Source organism: Pseudochaenichthys georgianus, chromosome 15 (genome assembly GCF_902827115.2).
Source record: "Pseudochaenichthys georgianus chromosome 15, fPseGeo1.2, whole genome shotgun sequence".
NCBI classification, from domain to species: Eukaryota; Metazoa; Chordata; class Actinopteri; order Perciformes; family Channichthyidae; genus Pseudochaenichthys; species Pseudochaenichthys georgianus.
In genome coordinates, this window is record NC_047517.1 from 14,364,775 (window position 1) to 14,385,194 (window position 20,420).

The 20,420-nt window shown below is 38.8% G+C and overlaps 1 protein-coding gene across 4 annotated transcripts; it reads left to right on the plus strand.

The window, feature by feature from the left end:
• The first annotated feature begins 239 nt into the window (after positions 1 to 239).
• Positions 240 to 13,925, plus strand: pik3ap1 (phosphoinositide-3-kinase adaptor protein 1). 4 transcript variants are annotated; one of them, XR_004553549.2, is made up of 17 exons: positions 240 to 552; positions 1,891 to 2,316; positions 2,780 to 3,030; positions 4,005 to 4,149; positions 4,260 to 4,402; positions 4,490 to 4,634; positions 4,767 to 4,963; positions 5,065 to 5,242; positions 5,326 to 5,373; positions 5,456 to 5,698; positions 5,806 to 5,862; positions 7,768 to 7,961; positions 8,052 to 8,124; positions 8,461 to 8,628; positions 10,093 to 10,163; positions 10,913 to 11,000; positions 12,898 to 12,987. XR_004553549.2 is itself a non-coding variant. In XM_034100728.2 (17 exons), the coding sequence occupies exons 1-17, from the start codon at positions 522 to 524 to the stop codon at positions 13,013 to 13,015; spliced, it is 2,586 nt and encodes an 861-aa protein (XP_033956619.1). In that variant the 5' UTR covers positions 243 to 521; the 3' UTR covers positions 13,016 to 13,925. The 4 variants fall into 4 exon arrangements, 3 of the variants coding, with proteins under 3 accessions (XP_033956619.1, XP_033956620.1, XP_033956621.1); XM_034100728.2 differs by having other exon boundaries at positions 243 to 552; positions 10,903 to 11,000; positions 12,898 to 13,925; XM_034100729.2 differs by having other exon boundaries at positions 244 to 552; positions 4,490 to 4,622; positions 10,903 to 11,000; positions 12,898 to 13,925.
• Positions 13,926 to 20,420: the final 6,495 nt, after the last annotated feature.

Sequence of the window (20,420 nt, forward strand, 5' to 3'; positions counted from 1 at the left end):
GTGTGTGTGTGTGTGTGTGTGTGTGTGTGTGTGTGTGTGTGTGTGTGTGTGTGTGTGTGTGTGTGTGTGTGTGTGTGTGTGTGTGTGTGTGTGTGTGTGTGTGTGTGTGTGTGTGTGTGTGTGTGTGTGTGTGTGTGTGTGTGTGTGTGTGTGTCAAAGTACAACATGGTTACTGGGTTAGCAATTATTCCTTCAATTGTTCATCTTTTTTTATTTCATTTGTGCCCTGTCCGAATAATCTAGTGTCTACAAATGACTAATGACACGACATGACACCACTGTGCTGCGTTCTCTCACTTCTTCAACTGTTTCAGGAAGTGGGGCAGTGTCACTAAAATCAGGAAACTACGTGTTGCTATTTATACAACTGAGCAAAGGGCTATAGCGGCTGAAAGCTAATGTAGTCTGCAGTTGAAGACGAGAAGCGCTACAGTACACTTGAGGAATCAAAAAAAGGCTTATTTGGGCAAATGATGCTTATAGTGGGGTGATTTCTTTTGGACTTTTGAGACTTCACAACCATGGAAGAACCCGTCTCAAGTTTAAAAGCAGGTAAATATGACTTATATTCCTTATATTTACTCAGTTTCAGATACCCAGAAGATATTTTTTACATAACACTGATTAGTCTTTTAGAATACGTTATGTTTCCTTTTGAAATGATCTCATTTAACTTCATTTAACTGAACATTCATTCACAATTATTTTCTTAGCTTACATAAAAAGAGGAAGGAATCATCTTAGCCTTCCTGTACGGTAAAATAAATGCATCTGCTATCGACTATTTTAGAATTTACCACTCGTTCAAGTTGTAATCATGTTTTTGGGTCCATTAAGAAACAGACGGCAAGTGTCGGTGCCCCCCGTCTTCTGGGGGAACTGTGATGAAGGTGAAATAGTCGTGTTGGGTTTCTCTCCCAGTTAGCGTTTAAGGGGTGAACTTGACCTGATTAAACACTGTAATGAGTCAAACTAAATTACTCTGACCAGTGTTGACACAGTGCAGTGTTTGCACAACTCCATGTTTGCCGGGCTCTGAAAATATCAAACAAATCGGACATTCATTCTCTAACCTTGACATTTCCCAGCCGGACAGCTGGTATGTTGTGCAGCATTTCTAGGACAAACATCGCCCGCTGCAGCGTGGAGAGCAACACATAATGTGACCAGTGTCGTATCATTAGTGTAATGTTTGAGCTGATTATTCATTTTGCGTGGTTGGGCCAGTTTAGGGAACTAATGATTCAGATTTTCCACTGTTATGCTTCGGTTTCAAAAGGAAATGGCGGATTCTAATCATTCTAATGAATTCCTTCTTTAAAGAGGCCCTATTAGGCTTATTTGGTTTCCCCTTTCTTGTAAGTGTGTTATATATAGTTTTTTTTTTACATGTAAATGGTCTTCAAAGGCTAAAATCCCAAAGTCCCCTCCAGATGGAGTTTCTCTCCTACACTCCCTCCCTCCCTCTCCCCCCCCCCCCCCCCCCCTGAAACGCCTCCATTGTAGTTCTTTGTTTACTTCTGCGACATAGTGACATCACTTCGTAACACAGAGCAGACTGGGCTCTGGTTTCAGACAGAGGGTGAAAAGAGGTGCTGCAGCACAGGCAGTATGAGAAAAATAAAGAGCTTTTTGAACATTAAAGCATAGAAACATGTCACAGGAGAGGTACAACATTAGCCTAATATGGGCACCTGTAAGCGTCACACACAGCCTCTGCATTGAACCCATAGTATTAAGAGCAGTGGGCAGCTCTCAAATGACCTGTCCACACTTAATACTCGGTCCTCTATGGGACTTGAACCAGCAACCCTTCTACTGAGTTGCTCCTGCCCCTTTAATGCATGGACTATATATTCTAATCCATCTTTAATATATTCTGTTTTACAGCAAAACCTGAATCAGCTTCAGCTCATGAGCTGTTAATTCTGCACACATCTGAGGCACAGGAATGGGCGACATATCTGCATCAGATTTTAAAATCCTCAAAACAATTCCGCAGAAGATCTATCTTGCTGCATGCAATCGACCCAGCTCAGCAGATCCACGGATATGACTTTGAAAACTTCCAAAGCTGCAAGTGCATCGTGCTGCTGCTCACGGGCGCGCTCCTGGACTTGCATTATGACCGTGAACTGCAGCTGGCGCTTCAGAGACTGCTTCACCCTCCACACAGAGTGGTGGCGCTGCTGTGCGGCGTGACAGATGACGATGCGCTGCTGGAGTGCTTCCAAGACTGGCCGAGATGGAGGAAACTGTACGCTGACGACGAACCTGCTGTCTACGTTTCCACCGTTATGGAGTCCATCACTGACAGTACGCACAACCCCTAACACTTCCTTCTAGTTTCTTTTGAGACATCACACTTTGTGTGGTTTATCCCAAAAGGAAATGCAATCAATTAAAGAGTTATTTCACTCAAAAAATCCAACTTACCTGAGATATATGCGGTAAAGTAATACAAAAAGATGAGAATATCTCCAAAAAAGGCCCTGGTTAATCTACATGAGGTTTTTTTTATGCATAAGAAAAGAGAAATAGAAATAGTAAAACCTGTTCAGTGTTTAAACCATAAACAATTTGCTCAACTAGATTGTATTAAAGTACGGACCAAAGCTTTGGGATGGATACCTCAAACTTTAGCATATAAAACCCAAAACCATCAGCAAAGAAAAATGTATTTTTTATTTGTTTACCGAACAGTTGGAGTATCTCCAATATTAAGTTGTCATAAAAGTAACTTTACATATTTTTTACTCTAACTTTTTTTGTGTCACAGGTGGGCGAGTGGAGGCGGAACAAGAAAGTGAAAGCTTAGCTGTAGCTGCAGCCGAGTTGCACATCACAGCAGCCGAGTCGCCTGAAAGTCCCGACACTGGTGAAACAGAGGAACCGGTGTCAGGAGAACAACAAAAGACTGTTCTGAAACATGAAGAAGGTGTGAGCACGGGGAATTCTACAAGTGAGGAACTTGGAACACCCACGCACCTCACCTGTCTCACAATTCAACCAAACAGAGTTCTGTGCGGGGTAAGACTGGAGCTATTCTACATTAATGCCAACTTTTCTTAATATAAGTGAGTAAGAGAGGAAATTGAAAGGGTACCTACGCTCATTATAAAAATCCAATATGTTATTGCTATTATCTAAGAAAGTTAGATTGCGGTTTACATGAACAACTTTGTCCCAAAACTTGAGGGCTTAAACATGTGTGACGTCATCAAGTATAAAGTTGAAAACTGCCCTATAGACAAGGGGTTGTTAAAGTTGTTATAGATCAGTGCTTCTCAAAGTGTGGTCCGCAGACCACTGGTGGTCCGTGAGTATATTGGTAAAGTTTCACATTTGAAATAAGTTCATTAATGTAAGTGTTCCGCACTCTCGCAGGAATATCTCCGCAATGGAGCGAGGTTTAAGTGTTTGCGCAACACCTTCATCACACATGTTGCCACTTGTTTGTACCATTTTCAGGCGATTTGTAATCTGTTCTAGAAAAACGATGTGTTTTTTGATATTTGTGGATTTAGGTGGTCCGCGAGTGTTTTTTTATTGGTTAAGCGGTCCTTGGTATGAAAACGTTTGAGAAACACTGTTATAGATGACACTGAGATCACCAGGGGACATGTTCTGAGTATAAGGGAAGTTTTCTGTTTCACAACAGAGAACATTACAATAAAATAATGAAAAACAAAGATTCTGTGGTTCCAAAAATAAATCAGCCTATAATTAATTTCCTACGGAGCCACTCCTTACCCTTTTCTACCTGGTTTCTGCATTGACAGAGAGAGAAGCTAATGTATACAAACATTAATTGAACTTACCCTGGCCGATACCACATTTAGATTTCTTAATGTTGACCCTTCAAGTACAGAAAAGATTTGCATTAACATTCTGTTACTCAAGTTGAATGTATCAAAAAATGTGTAGTGGAATATATACCTCTCATAACAACCTGTTTTTAGGAGATACATAAAACTAATAATGCCCTTTTCTTGCATTTTAAGGAACGGGAGAGACTTTTCATCATTTTCACACATAAACTAGATGATGGGTCTGTACCAGAGGTGGAGTTCTCATCTGGAAATGTAGCTGCAAAAAGAGTCCCGGGCACTGTGGAGAATGAATACACTATAAGTGTTTCTGCACCTGGTCAGTATCTCCAGGAGGTCATGTGACCTTAAGATGATTATTTCAGTATTGATAGCAAGATCTAGAAACTACAATTTAAAATGACTGTATTGTTTTCTTATCCCCACTAGATATGCCTGCTGGAGTGGTGTCGCTCACCATGTACACTGACCAGTCCTGTGTCAGCTTGAAGTCTGTTACTTATTATACCAATATGGGAGAAGTTAGTCGGTATATTGAAAATGCCACCGATCCTGTTAACTTCATCTGCCAGGTTAGACATTATGTCACACCATAAACAGTGAGGTTTAACTAATATTAAAAGCTATCCAGATTATGTAAGTCCTTTTTTTCCATCCAGGCCTTCAACTTGACAACCAATGCAACTGAAGCACTGGACGAAATGCTTACTGACTCGTTAAGATCCAGGATGCCGGCAACTGGTCTTCAGCTGTTTGGAATTAGACAGATTGAAGAAAACAACATGGCAGCATGTGAGGACAAATGTGAATATGCTGTTGTTGAAGTATAAGGAGAAGCATTTGAAAGAATATTTGACCAACATCTGCAATTCCAATGAAAGCTCAGAGCTTAATCAGTCAACATACGATTATTAAAGAGTATTGTATGTCTTTCAGATCAGCGTAATGAGGAGCTTCCCACGCTGCTCCACTTTGCTGCTAGATATGGCCTGAAGAAGCTGACCACCGTTCTCCTTCAGTGTCCGGGGGCTCTGCAGGCTTACAGCGTGATGAACAAGTCTGGAGACTACCCGAACAAGCTGGCAGAGAAGAGCGGCTTCTCTGATCTCAGACAGTTCATGGATGAATTTGTTGTAAGTCCAGTAATGAAAGCTTCTTTTTTCCAACAAGGCATTTGATCTCGTCCGGTTCTTGACTCACCTTCTGCCTGCTTCTCGTGTTCAAACAAATCTAGGAGACAGCGGACATGCTCAAGTGTCACATCGAGGACGCCATCAACACAGAGGAGGCTGCAGATGTGTATGAGATGATGTCGACCAACCCTCAAGATATCATGATGAAGTACTCGGGGGGCTCAGAGGACATATATGAGTCCATGCTGGAGATTGACCCTTATTGTGCAGAGGACCTATGTAAGATGAACGTCTTTGTATCTATTGGCTCTCACGATGACCAATACAAAATGTCTGCATGCTGATGATGCTGTTATTTTCAGATGAAGTGATGAACCCAGAGGAAGCAATGCTTAGGAAGTTCTTTGAAGGTAAACATTTGAATACATATAGCATCATTTATATTATGGTATCATGTTTTAATATCTAATGTGGTTACAATGTGTACTTCAGCAAGACCACATGCCAGTGAAAACCGTTACAACAAGGAGCACCTTAAAGGGGAGGAAGATGAACAAGACAATCCTAATGATTTCGATCCAATTAAGGAAAAGGAGGACCCTTACAATCTATTCCTAGAGGGTATCTATGATACTGTAGATAAAAATCCAGCAGTCATGAACCGTCCCCCAGCCCCCATCCCCCGAACGGAGTCCGAGAGTGATCCTGAAAAGCCTATGACTGTCATCTCAAGAGGTACTGATCAGTTTCTTTTTTGCTGTCCCCTAAAATGTTCTCTCTCCACATCAGATATCATAATACATTTCTAGATGCAAAAATAGATAACTACATTTTGTTCACAGTATTTTCAGATAAAGCTACGTCCCAGTCTAGTACGATGGAAAGTGGAAATCCTGCAGGTAAAGCACAGTTACAATTATTAAAATTAACATTGTTTATATAAGTCTGTTTTTCTCATCATTTATATTTCAAGTTAATAAGATCATTGCAAAACCGTTAACAGGGGACCTATTATGCTAATATTCATATTTTTGTATTGTGTGGCTCTACTGTGACATGTCTCCTTGCTGTAATGTTCAAAAAGCTCTTTATTTGTCTCATACTGTCTGTGCTGCAGCACCTCTGTCCACCCTCTGTCTGAAACCAGAGTCCAGCCTGCTCTGATTGGTTAGCTGGCCGGCTTTATTGTGATTGGTCAACCGCTTAGAGATAGTAAACATTATCTATGATATCCTTACACCAGTTAAATATTATCTGTTCATTCAGTACTTGAGTGTCTGTTTAAATTTCACTCGTGAAAACCTTAAAAACATTCAATTCCAAACTGTTGTGGAATTTAAATAAGAACATTTAAAGTGCTGTAGTTAAGTACAATGTGAGGTTCTTTACTTTACTTGTTTCAATTAAACCCACCTTTTCCAGCTGCAACATTAGACACATTATCGCATAACTATCTTATTATTCTGAAAGTGACCATCTTACAAAATTAGTACTTTTAAATGTGGTACTTTAATTATATTATAACTATATAATAAAATGTTGTTGTTAATATTGTTGCTCATTTACCTGAGTAAATGTAAAGTTGAATACTTTCTCCACCACTCTATCTAATCACATGTTAACAGTCTAGTGATTGAATCATAGACTTATCGTAAACATTTTATTTGAGTTATTGATAAATGTTGCCCCAGCATTTAAACATTCTAACGATTTCCAACATACAGTATATGCATTTGCTGTGCAGCTTATCTGAGAGAGGAAGGTGGCCATGTCTTATCAACACTAAGTAAGTCAATGTAATTGAGGGGAGTTTCACAAGCCACCGTGTAATGCTGCAGTTCTTTTCAAAGGCTAGTTGACTCATTTGTTCATTTTAACTCGGCGTATTGAACTCTCTCTTTTTTTTTATTTCTTTTTTTAATTTTATTTAAAGGACAGTGCACATTAATTCACATTGCTGTAAATGAGCCAGTATTAGCCAGCAGGCTAATTTTCAACTGTTGTCCTTGGCAAGATGTTAACTGACCACAACAAGACTAGAAAATAAAAATATAATTAAATAGAGTACAGCAGACAACATCAGTACACCAATAAATAAATAGCAGTACAATAATAAATAAATAGCAGTACAACAATAAATAGGAACAGTAGTACAACAATAGAGAGGAACAAACAAACATGCAAACAGATGAAATATCATCATACCTTGATTCAGTTAAAAGTGTTCACATTTTTGATTGTTTAAAAGCCAGTTCTTATGATTGTGGTTAAATGTATGATAAGAGGTGTTATTCCTGATCTGTATTGGTATTGTGTTCCAGAGTGTAGATGCCCTCACAGAGAAACAGTGTTTGCCAAAGGAACTGGACCTAAGAGGGACTACACAGTCCCCTCTTAGGGCAGACCTTGTGGTTCTGCTGTTTGAATTTTTCTGTTGTATTAAAGTGCAGAGTGGTGGGGGTGCCTTGCCGTTTAGAATTTTAAAAATGAGACATGCATCAGTGTGTTTTAATATATTTTCCCAGCTGAGCAGGTTATGTTTGTCCAGGATTTTGCAATGGTGGTATAGCTTTGGTTTTTTGTCAAAAACTTTGAGAGCTTGCTTGTAAAGTGACAGGATAGGCCTTAACTCAACCAATGAGCTTACAGTAGCTTTCTACATGAAACAGTTGTACAACCTAAAGGCATCCCAAAAACCACAGTTGTATTGTATTTACCAGGCATTAAGAAAAAATGCAAAGTGGAAAATAAACAATGTTTGTTAACTACAGTATAACTAATAACAATAATGTGCACCCATCCAGCTCGGCCTGCGGAGGACGCTCCTCTTCCTGTTTACGACCCCTACGCTGGGATGAAGACGCCTGGACAGAGACAGCTGATATGCCTGCAGGAGAGGGTGAAGGTGGGGGAGATTACTGTGGACGATGCCGTCCATGACTTCAAGGCCTGGCAGTTTGACCATGAGCGGAGGTCCGGCTCCATACGCTATCAGCAGGTAGAAACACTATACAATATTTAAGTCTATATTCTGTTTGGTGGTCAATAAATACATCTAACGTGTGTGTTTTTTATTATTTGTCTTAAGGAAAACCTGAAGAGATTGCGAGACAGCATCACCAGACGTCACAAAGAGAGAGAAAAGAGTGGAAAGGAGCTCGGTAGAATAATTTAACTGTTTATTATTTGAATATGAATTCTCTAAAGCAACTTTAATATGTAGTATATCTCCCAAACAAAAACACATATATGCTGTCTCTAAATTGGTGGTACAAGCTCCAAATAGATATGAGGACTGCAGAAGGTCCACCCATCTTCATGTAGTCTAAAAACCCACCTGATACCACTACTACACCATGGCCAATAAGATCTTACCAAAATAAAATGTTTTGAGTTACTGAAGCTAATTCTGTTTCTTACTTGAAGATAATACAAGTAATATATCATACACATCCTGTAAAATATGCTAATATTAGATGTGTTTTTTCTCCTTTCAGAATATGAGATAAGTGCCCCGCTGCAGAGGAACTTATACTGGGGCTCAGGTATGGCGTTAGAGTGTTCTGTGTACGAGCCTGCACCAAGGATGGTGGGGCCCCCTCCTTCAGTGGCCCCACCTATCCAGAGAGGCAGCTGGAAGACAGGAAGCACGTCCAGCACATCCAGTAAGCTGTTATTATTTGTTTGTTTTGTTTCTGGCTCGGAACTGTTTGCATTTCTCCTTTCCTATCACAAGCATGTAATAGGCAAATTATGATCTAAACTGTTTCGAGTGATTATTGCTTTGTGACCTGTGGGAGGTTCTGCCTCCACATGACGCACAGAAGTTATTGACACAACCCATAATTCACTCTTCAGTTCAATGTTTCACTTGTTTGTGTTAAAACGGTTGCAATCGTTCTTAGGAAAAGAAACTCAGACAGGATGGAGGAGAAGCACAAACATTAAGCTGTTAAAGCTTTTTCTTAATGAGCTTGAATTGTCCTCTTGTCTCCTTCTCAAAAGATGTCATAACAGAATTGTTTTACCTTTGCCTACAGGAAATAGGACAGCATATCATCCCATGTGAGAGATATGAGCTTTCTGGTTTGCTTTCCTCAGATGTTCAGGCTGAGACCGTGGTTGACACGCTATCTCATAACTTAGTTTCACAACACTAGACTTCCTTTTTCTGTTATGTGACAGCACGACACAAAGTGTGAGGTATAGGCCAGCAAAGTAGGGTTTAGCGACATTGCTACTTCTCCTCTGACTTTATAAAAAGACTGATAATTCCCAACATCCTGTCTCACAATATTGGGACATTGATTTGTCCTCCGTGACGTGCACCTTATTGGGCTGTCGCTCAATCGCGAGAAAAACATGGATTACTTAATAACAGAAAGTCTTCCTGCTGATCAGAAACTATAACGTCTTATTAATCCAAACTAGATCAAATGGGATAAAGAACGTCAAAATCAAATCTCTAAAGAGCTTAGGGGGTTTAGTCTTGAGGAGATTCACTCTTGTTCCGTTTATTCTATACTCTTTTATTCTATTTTCTCAGATTAGAGTCATCATAAGATCATTAATCAAAGACCAAATGTGTCAGATTTCTGCTTTACCCTTGGATAAAATGTCCCTTCATACTCATTCTGACCCATATTGCCTTTTTCCCATAGGTTCAATAGGAAACTGAAATATTTCACACAGGCAGTTCCCTGTTTGACAAACGTCGGTTCCTTCTAAAAGACATGCTTTGGATAAGATATGGCTGCCTCTTATCGGAGACTTAATTCATCCTTAACAGTCAGCAAAAGCTATATTGTCTCTTATTTCAAGGTTTTTATCCGTGTTGTTTTTAGGTTTTATGTTTTGAAGGCACTGATATGTTGACACAGTTTGAAATATTTTCTGAGCCTCATGATTCTGATTCCCACAGATGTATGAGTCTGTCTATTGAGTTTAATCTCGCTCTGATCGCTCATACCTCTCCCTGCTGACATGTTATACAACTGTAACGTCTTTGTTGTTGGCTATTTGTATCTGCATTTGGTGAAGTGGTCTGCAGCATAACTCACCACAAGCTCTAACCTCGCAGAAATATCTAATCACGTGTTTTCCTTCCACATTTCTTTTCTTGAAATCAGGTACGGAGAGCAACAGACTCAGCACTCACAGCACCTTCAGCTGCAGCAGCGGCACAGAGCCGGAGTTTGAGGTGAGCACGAATGGACGAATGATCAAACAAGAACTTTTTCAGTACACGTGGAAACCACAATGTTCACACATACTTTAACAACATATAGACGGTCCATAAGGGGCTTTTATTGCTGCATTAGTGTCCAACCCACACTGAACCTTCTCTTTCTCCTGTTGCTGCACTCGTTCCAAACAAGTAACGCGCATCACACTACAATGCTGCATGTGAGGTAGAAAAAGAGCATTAAGTCTCTGGCTACTTCAGTGCTTCAGTTCCTAAAACACTTTAAAGTACAGATCTACTCATAGTCATATAAAGACTTTTGTTCTTGTGAAATCCTTGTAGCTTGGCACGCATTGCTAAATGTTTTCTCAGAAATCACTTTTCAGAGTTCAATCAGATCTGCAAAATGTTTTCTGCGAAGGAATTGAATATCATCCAAATGTCACTGAAGCCCAGAGATAACTTTAAATGGCTTGTTTTGTCCAACCATCGGCTAATACCTAAAGATGTTCAGTTTGCGGTTACAATCAGTAAAGGCATGCACTAAATCCTCCCAGCTAATGAGAACTTGAGTTTGCTTTGCATTTCTGCTTGAACACTTACGTAAACCTTTTATTCACTCATCTGTGTGTTGATCCAGTAATTGATTAACTATCTAATTGTTGTATCTGTTAAGGCAAAGCACGTGGAACGTTTGGTTTGTCAGAAATGTGCTTCAGGTTTCGTCAAACATTCAATTTTTTTTTTTCATAAGGACATTGCAGATAATCCCCCTCCTCCTCTACGACCTGTGAGGTCATCTGATGCGTCCCCCCTCGATCCACCTAGGATTCCTCCACGGGTCCCAGAGAGGTCAGTTTTAAGACCAGTGTTTGAATTTACTGATGTAACGTTTAACAATATAGTTGAATACAATTGTATTTAAACAATACAATCTCAGAAATATATTGTGGGTAGCGTGCATTTATTGTTGCAGTTTTGATAATTAATTGAATAACTAATTAGAAGAATTACACCTTTGTTGGAAATCAAAATGTAAAGTTTTTCTTAATAAAAACAAAAGAGACAGGGCATTACCCTCTATTAAGAGAGAATACAATCGATAATCAATCAATCAATATTCTATCATATTTGAAAGTTTGGATTTCATTTAGCTGTCAGGCTTCATTTATCTACTTAATTACGACCACACACACACTCAAGTAATCAGGTTTTTTATATATAAAACATGTATGCACTATGCACTACTAAAGACACCCCAACTACAGAATGGATAGCAGTTCATAAGAGTGTGGATGCGTTTGCGATGTAGAACAGAAACAAACAGAGCCTGATAAAGAATCTACATGCAGGGAGGAGTATGACAATAAGTGATGAAGAGGAAATGGTCAGCCACCCATGATTCTCAGCTGTGCGAAAGGAAGGAAGCCAAAGTGAGAAAGCAACAAAGGCATTGATGTTCATTCTGTGTACTTGAAGTAAGAACATTTTAAAACGAAAGCACACATCAAAGTGACTCTCAAGGGGGGTTATTATAAGTGTACTGAGTTCCTGTAACTCAGACACTCTGGAGTCTCGTGATGTTAAATGACAAAGGTCTTATCTCTTTAGAAAACATTGTGGGTAACATAACAGTGTGTACTGCAGCACTCCAGTTGAACATTTGATATGATGTCTCTATTGTCTTTCTGTATCACGGTTGTGCATGAAGAATCGTAGTGTCTGTAAAGCTAAAGAAAGAACAGTACAAAGGTCATAATAAAGGGAAGTGAACCATCACCTCCAGCACAGCATGACAAGAAGGTTTGGGGTGCTACAAATCACATGCTGGGTGGGTGCAAGTCGTGCTAATTGTTTAGCGCAGTGTGAGACAGTGGGTATGAACTTGTGAATTCAACTGAACCCGTATGATGGAGAGATTTTGTGGATTTAGTGTGTTTTCGTTCATTTTGTCAGATGTAAGTTACCTCCAATTTAACCAAGTTGTAAATGTTTATATTGGATACAATACAATTCAAAACTAGCATATGTTACTGCATATAAATGCAACACAGCGTGACTCAATAAAATAAGATATTTAGTGGAATTCCAGTGTTTTTAATAATAATATAACATATAAAAGTGACTCTGCACTCGGTTTGGACCAAGTCGACCCAACAATCAACTAGACAATAGCAGTAGGAACTTTGTTTCTTAGCACATTTCAGATACAGGCACAATTCAGTTTTCCTTACATAAAGAAAAGTAGAAACGTACGTCAATATAAAAGGAATAATTAAAACATAGTACAAAGTAGTCAAATGTAATAAAACAGAGACTTTTATTATACAAAGAATAACTATTAAATAAAGAAAAGTACATAAAACACAGTGAAAATAACCTTGGCTGTGTGTTTATCTTTTTTGGAACACCAAGTAGAACAAAAGGTGGCTATAACTACAGCTAAAAGTAGCCTGCAGAATTTCCCCTTCAGTGGCTGTTATCTGCAATTCAAACATTTTGATAACTCCGTTTTTGTCTACACATAACTAAATCTTGTAATGTGAATGCACAAAGACAGGGTAATTCTTCAGTCTTAATTTGAAAAGGCTTTGTATTTTAATGAAACACTAGTTTTAAAGGCTGGATGTGTGATCACTGCTTTTTTTGATGATAATCTTAAATGGGAATTCACAGTCTACCCTCCCTTTACTGTATATCTACAACCTAATCCGGTCAGTGACCTTACATCACTGTGTTTTTCTCGCAGGATGCCAGAAAACATACTGCATGAGCGCTACATATCCTGCCCGACTCGAGCAGTTCCTCAAAGACCGACTCAAAGATACACAGACTCAGCACCTCCATTACCTCGTCGCCTGCGGTGATCATCACATGTCCACTTTAGCTGGGTTTAATTTAAAGTATTTTAGGAAGGAGGGAGGAGTTAGCAAGACGGTGTGTTCCTCTGTAAAGACATCAGGACTTAAATAGATGCCTACATGCAGAGAGACTTTTTTTATGTTGTGTCTTTTTTTTGCCTATTATATATTGTATCAAAAGTGCCTAACATAATAATTCAGCCCCCATATTGTTTCATTGTGTGCACATGTGTTTGTGGGTGTGATTGAGTCTGTGATATTGAGTGCATATGTAAGTGTTTTTACCGAATAATTGTTTGGCTCTGGTAACCCTGGAATTTTAATATGTTGGTGAAAAAAGGGAAATAATTGGTTTTAATTCAAATCTTAATTATGATATTTTAACATGGTTTGTAGTTGGTCTTCTGTTAACAGAGCCAGTGATGTTAATTTTGTTCAGTTCACAAGATAATTATGATATTCCTTTATGTATTATAAGCATTTAATTGAAAGGTTTTTTGACTTTTTTATTTTACCTTAAATGATGTAATAATTATACTTCTTAAATGACTTACAGCTTGGTTGGGTATCTGTATATTTCTTTCTGAAACTCGAGAAATTATCTCAAGGAAACCAGTTTTGCTTTACATCACTGTCATTTTTGTTCATAATAAATATTATAAAATTGCAATTTGTGCAATAGTGCAATTTCAGGTTTGGTCACTTGATGGCGCTCCATGTTCTCTTTTTGGATGCCACTTTCTGTGTTGGTGAACATTTTTTTCAAGTTGATTGAATGCAGCCATTAAATGAATTTACAAATGACTTCACTGTTGTGAATATAAATGAAACCTGACATTTGAAATTCTTTGGGAGAAATTATAAAGCCTGAGACTGTGGTCATTTTTTTCAGAATAAAATATTTACTGACAAACAGCATCAGAGTTAGTACGTGATTGGTTGTTAGACCTCATACTGTACTCTCATTCGACAAAGAGATATGGAGCAAATCCAGTGTTCATAATGAGAAATACAACATAGGCTTACTTAACTTGAGTTTATGTGATACAAATGTATTAGTCAGACTCATAAATAATATTGTACAGATGGAATCCAGCGAAATGTTTCGGGATGGTTGTTATTAACCCTCTGGAGTCTAAGGGTATTTTCTCGAATGTTTGATGTTTTCTTAAATCCCCTTTTAAATGTATTTCTTCTCACATGGCACCCCATGTGTTAAATATCAAAATGTTCAGGACAATCTCTGGTATTGCTATATATGCAAATTACTCACCTTGGAGCACTGTTTGATGAGATGAGTAGCTCAAAAGCTTAAAATGTTACATCCGATTTTCGGAAAATCTTCAAAACTCTTGCGAAAACACAAATGTACTCATGTGATCGAAATGTTTTGGTGTTTTAGATTTGGTTACCAAAGTCTTAGGATCACAAAAGCAGTGAAATATTTGAATTACACTGTATATAAATGTGTAATTCATGTCTAAAATGAAAAAAAATGTATTCGAATTTTGAGTAAAACAAGTGTTTATCACTCTACTTTCACCACAGCAGGGACTGAGATACATTAGGACTGAATAATGACTTCATATTACATACCAAGGTTCATGTGATGTGTACAAATACAAATTGAGCATTCAACCTTTTTTTTTTTCAACCAACAATTTATTATAAATATGTTTTTTTCAACCAACTATTTATATAAATATAAGAAACTGGAAAATGTAACTATTTACAATATTGAACATCAGAACTTTCAACCAACTATTCATTATAAATGTCAAGACAGTGTCAAGGTCTTTGTCTGTCTTCCAAGACAGTGGGTCTGGCTGCTGTGTAGGTGGGGGTGATGGTGCATGGGCTGCTGTGTAGGTGGGGTGTACAAGTGCTATACGAGACCTCCACGAGACCTCCTTGCTGGCTGGGTTGAAGGTGATGGCTGTGGTGGAGCCTTTGTGCTGAGGTGTATCTTGACCTGGTGGCAGCCGCAGATGGAGGTGGAGGCAGCTGTAGTGATGCTGGTCTGCTGGTCCTTGGTGGTGATGGCTCTAGTGAAGGCCCTTGAGCCACAGTAGATCTTGACCTGGGGGCCGGCACAGATGGATGGTGTGGCTGCTGGATAAACGCCGCCTGTGGGCCACTAGGCCCAGACAGCTGTGAAACATCTCTGTAAAACAAATAAAAATGTAGGACAATAATTACAACTAATTTCATTGAAATAAAGTTCAAGTAAAATGTTGCTCAAGCACAAATAACAATGCACACATAAAAAGAAAGTTTGGGAGGTTGGAAAAGGAGTCTCTCTCGATCTCTCTCACACACACACACACACACACACAAACACACACACACACAGGTATTTCCAGTTACTTTACATTCAGTATAAAATCACAGACACACATATACATAGGCTGCATCTGATTACAAAGTCTCATCTGTACAGGACGGTAAAATAATAACAGGCACACATAAATAAATCTATGACAAAGTCTCATCTGTACAGGACGGTAAAATAATAACAGGCACACATAAATAAATCTATGACAAAGTCTCACCTGTACAGAACAGTATGATAAAATAATCGATGGCAAAAACATGTCACTGTAAATGTCTCCGTTGTGGGACGAATACATGATTAATTTAATCATCTACACATGTAATCTCACTTTTACACACCAAAATAACGTTAACACAGAGTAAACGTTTGAGTCTATTTTGTCCCAAGAAAAAGTTCCTGACTATCGATAACAAATATATATCAATAAACCTATTGTTCATTTTCGCGGTATTCCCCACACATTGCCAGTAATGAGGCTCTATCTTCACTGCTGCTAACGAAAAAAATCTCGAGTGAAATCGGCAACTTTTTTTAGCCATTTTCTCTGTCTCTCTCTCTCTCTCTCCACACTGACGTAAACTGATGGGAGAGACACGTGGTTTATGTTTTTTGTACTTGGTGGGTAGGTCCTTAGTGATTTCTCGATGTCCATTGGTCATTTCAGACCATAATGTCTGCCGGCTGAGATTTCCTTGACGGACACACGAATCCACCAATCCCACACAGTGTAAAGTCAAGCTGCTTTGAGCGGCCATATTGGCTGTTGTGCCCTGGTTACAGTCTCACAGTAGATACCGCTGGAAAGCTACCCTTTCAGCGATTCCGCGGATATCTGAATCATGTTTCTACTCCTTATAATCGAAAATATATGATTAATTACGTAAAATTATGCGCACCTGGACGCGCCGGCGCGTCCACCGACTCCAGAGGGCACCTGTTTTGACCACAACCAGGGACGCGGGAAGTCAGTTAGAGTTGGGGGTGCGGCGTGTACACCGCGGTGGGAGCGGGTGGGGTGGAAGATTTTTGTTTTTGAAATATTGAAGTTAAAAGCATTAATCTGGTGCACTTTGAGAGCAAAATTAAGAGATCTATGGATACATCTCCCACCCATATGAAACAGAACTGTAAGCAGATTTTCTTTTTCTTATATTCTACAAATCACTCCCTTTTAAACTGTATTCTTGTTTTGTCATATATTATTTATTTCATAACTTTTTTTCATTTATTCTCTCTGGCTGTCCATCTCATAATGTTCACATAGAAACTAGCTGTCATTAGGAATATCATTCAGAAGAATTATAATTTCATGCAAAAATCTGATACAAAAGAGGTTGCACATTTAAATGCAGGTGTTGTTATGGCAACGTCAGTGGCCAAACAGCCACATTTACTGCTGCAAATAGAGAACCGCAGTGACGCGTCCTAAAACCCGGAAGTAAGTTAGCATTTTTAGCACTTCCGGTTCCTTCGTCAAAAAAGCAATGCATTTTCTCCATAGGGTTTTGGAAAATAGCTCGAAATAAGGTCTGTGGTTGACACAAATTTAAGAGATAAATCACGTTTTGTTCTACGACATTAAATACATCAGCAGTGACCCCACTGGTGATTTTGAAGAGTTTACGTGTCTGAAAAACAATGGTTGTTACCGAGTGGCTGAATAGGACTACAGAAATGGTCGAGGCCGTTGTACGTCATTACGCCGAACACGTAAACACTCCAGCTAACTTTGTGTTCCCCCGTGTTCTGCTTGAAAGCAAGTACCTGCCTATCTCTAGTATCTGTAGTATCTGTATATCTGACCATTAGAATCTGTATTTTTTTTTAACACCGTAGTTTTACAAATTATAGAATAATTAATTACCAGTGTTTTCCAAGTTTACTCGGCAGTTTGTTTCGTTAGCTAACCTTAGCTAAGGCTAGCGCTACTAGCTACGCAATGGTTTGTTGCTTTGCTCCGGGTTGCAGCCACAGGTCTTCGCATGAAACGTGCTCGTTCTTTCGTTTCCCAGCCAATGTTTTCAAAAGGAGAGTCTGGATTCGTGCCATGAGGTAAGCTGACATTACATATTTGTCCATGTCACGGTGAAATGTAAATGACGGGTAGTGACTGTATCGCCGTTTTAGAGATGGCGCTGCTGAAAAGACCGTAACATAAGTAAAGATAATGAATACATCCTATTAAAACCTGTGTGGCTTATATGATACGTCTAATTAGTACAAGCAGCATAACGTTTCACCATGTGACTAAAGATTGTAGTCAGGGAAATCAGTTTGACATATTGAACTAATAACAAATCACCTCTGGCTGGCAGAGAACTCTCTGCTCCATAGCTTCTCTTGGACGTAAAATCACATGTACATTTTACATTTATATTCAATTTAATATTCCATCCCTCACATACTTTTGTATATATAATAACAACTTATATTTAGTTTTTCTTGTTATGCTGCTGCAACACAAACATTTCCCAAATTGGGATCAATACAGTAATATCTTATCTTAATTAAGAAATCAAACTATTATAATTAGTGTAGCAGCTGACACCTATTTTCAATATGGATTAATCTACCATTTATTTCTTTTAGTTCAATTTTGATCTATACAAATGTCAAAATAGTGAAAATGTTCACGAGACTTATCAAAGTGCAAGGTTATATCTTTAGATGTTTTGTTTTAGCCTATGTACTGTATGTCTTAATGCTCTTATATGTGACGGTGTGACTTCCATGAAACTAATATTTTATATCTTCCCAACAGACGAGCTGACAGGAAGCCCAATGCCAGTTCCCGCATCTGCAGCTGTCATTTTCCTTTACAAAAGAGAAAAAGGCCTGTTTCATTTGAAGCACAGAATGTAGAAGAGCATTCCTACTGTCTGAGAGGGATAATTGATGGAATGGAGGAAGGAGCTGCGTGTCTAATGACTGAGGACGAAGCAGGTCCATCAACACAGGCGGCTGCTAATGAAGATCCTCAACCACTATCTGAGAATGCAGAGGAGCAAGCAACCACGGTAGAAGAAAAACTTCAATCTCAGCAAAGACACATAATGCAGCTAGAGATCCAGCTAGAGGAGTCCAAGGCAAAGCAGAGTTACTGCCGTGACAAGTATTCTGCCTCTCAGCTGAGTGAAAAGGTTCTTCGGATGGAGACAGGATTGCCAGATAGAGACACATTCAGTGCTGTGTGTGAGTATGTTGCTCGTTTTGAGGGTTCCATTACATACCCAGAAGGTTGGTTCCCCAAATCACTGAGTCTTGAAGACCAAGTTTTCATGACCCTCATGAAACTGCGTCATAATTACACACGCCTTCATCTGGCTGCACTCTTTCACTGCGGTGAAAGCACTGTCAGAAATGTGATAGTAACATTTATAGAGGTTCTCCATAAATTACTTTTTAAGGATATAATGAGTACTGTTCCCAGCCGGGAGAAAAATAAAACCAGCTTGCCTTCTTCATTTCGGCACATCCAAAACTGCAGAATGATAGTGGATTGTACGGACATCAAAATTGCTATCCCCAAGCAAATGGATATCCAGAAAGAGACCTACTCTGCTTACCGTGGCATGCACTCCTTCAAACTACTGCTGGGGGTAGCACCAAACGCTGTGATCACATACTGCAGCAAACTATACCCAGGATCAACAAGTGACAAAGAGATAGTACGGGATTCTGGTGTTCTTCAGCATTTCAAACCTGGAGATCTGATATTGGCTGACAAGGGATTCTTAATCCAGAACATTCTTCCTGAAGGAGTCACTGTCAACATTCCCCCATTCCTCTGTCATGGCCAACTGACACACAGTGAAGCACAGGCTACAAAGCTTATCGCACAAAATAGGATTCACGTCGAGAGAGCAAATGCTCGTTTGAAAGAATTTAGGATCCTAAAGTTCATTCCATCTCACCTGAGGCACTTCGCAGATAAACTGGTGCAGGTATGTTGCGCACTAGTGAACTTCCAACGTCCTCTCATAAAAGAGGTGGCAGAAAAATAGTGTCTTTTCACATGTAAACACATGTGTTTCATACACATCTTTTCAACTCTGTAAGCCCCCCTCCCCCCTCTCAATCAAAACCTCTTGACTGACTTTTCTGTTTATTTTATTTTACTATATTTATTTGTTTGCCTGTCCTTGTTTATCTACCCTCCCTCATAATGTAAGGCGTCTTTGAGTTGTAGAAAAGCGCTATATAAATCAAATGTATATTATTATTATACTTTGTTTTACATTTTGAGTTCATCATTACACTCAAACTGTCTTTTCATTGGGTGCATTTTATTTCTTTTATTTAGATTCTGCTGTTTAATCAATCCAGAAACATGTTTCATACTTTGTTTTACATTTTGAGTTCATCATTAAACTCAAACAATGTCTTTTAAACTGGGTGCATTTTATTTCTTTTATTTAGGTTCTGTTTAATACACATTAATTTGACTCAGATGTGCTGATAATATCTGCAAATATAAATCTTTAAACTGTCTTTTTACCTTGAAGTCTGGCCTCTCGGGTAGGCTCTGTTTTCTGTCTTTCTTTATCAAAAACGTTACTCCAAAGAATGGTTTGTGGTTTGGGATTCAGAGGCAGGCTTGAATCAAGAAACCACAATAGTTTTCTGCATGGACTGCCTTTTTGTATTAAGAAATATTATTTTGTAAATATGTTATTCTCTGTAGTCAGAAACCTAACACTCTAACAACCACAACATTGCAAAGGTGAGTAAATGTAAATTAAAAACGATTCACAATTTCTTAAAATTACTATATTTGAAAATGATAGATTTAATGATCTTTTTCATCGAACATATGAACGACTCAAACAAGGATCGCAGCAGCTACAAGAAAGATCTTCAAAGGGGAACCATAACATCCTGAAGATGAGTTTTCTCTAAAAAAAAATATTTAATTTTAACAACAGTGCTCTCTGAACTCAGAACAAGTCAATTAATATGCCTTTTTGTTTTTCTGTCTTTTTCAGAAAATAACCACAACAGTGAGAAAGGTGATTATTCCGGCAGTGCCAGCTTTGGAAGCATGTGGGCCTTGAAAAAGTCCTCGAGAGCCAACAG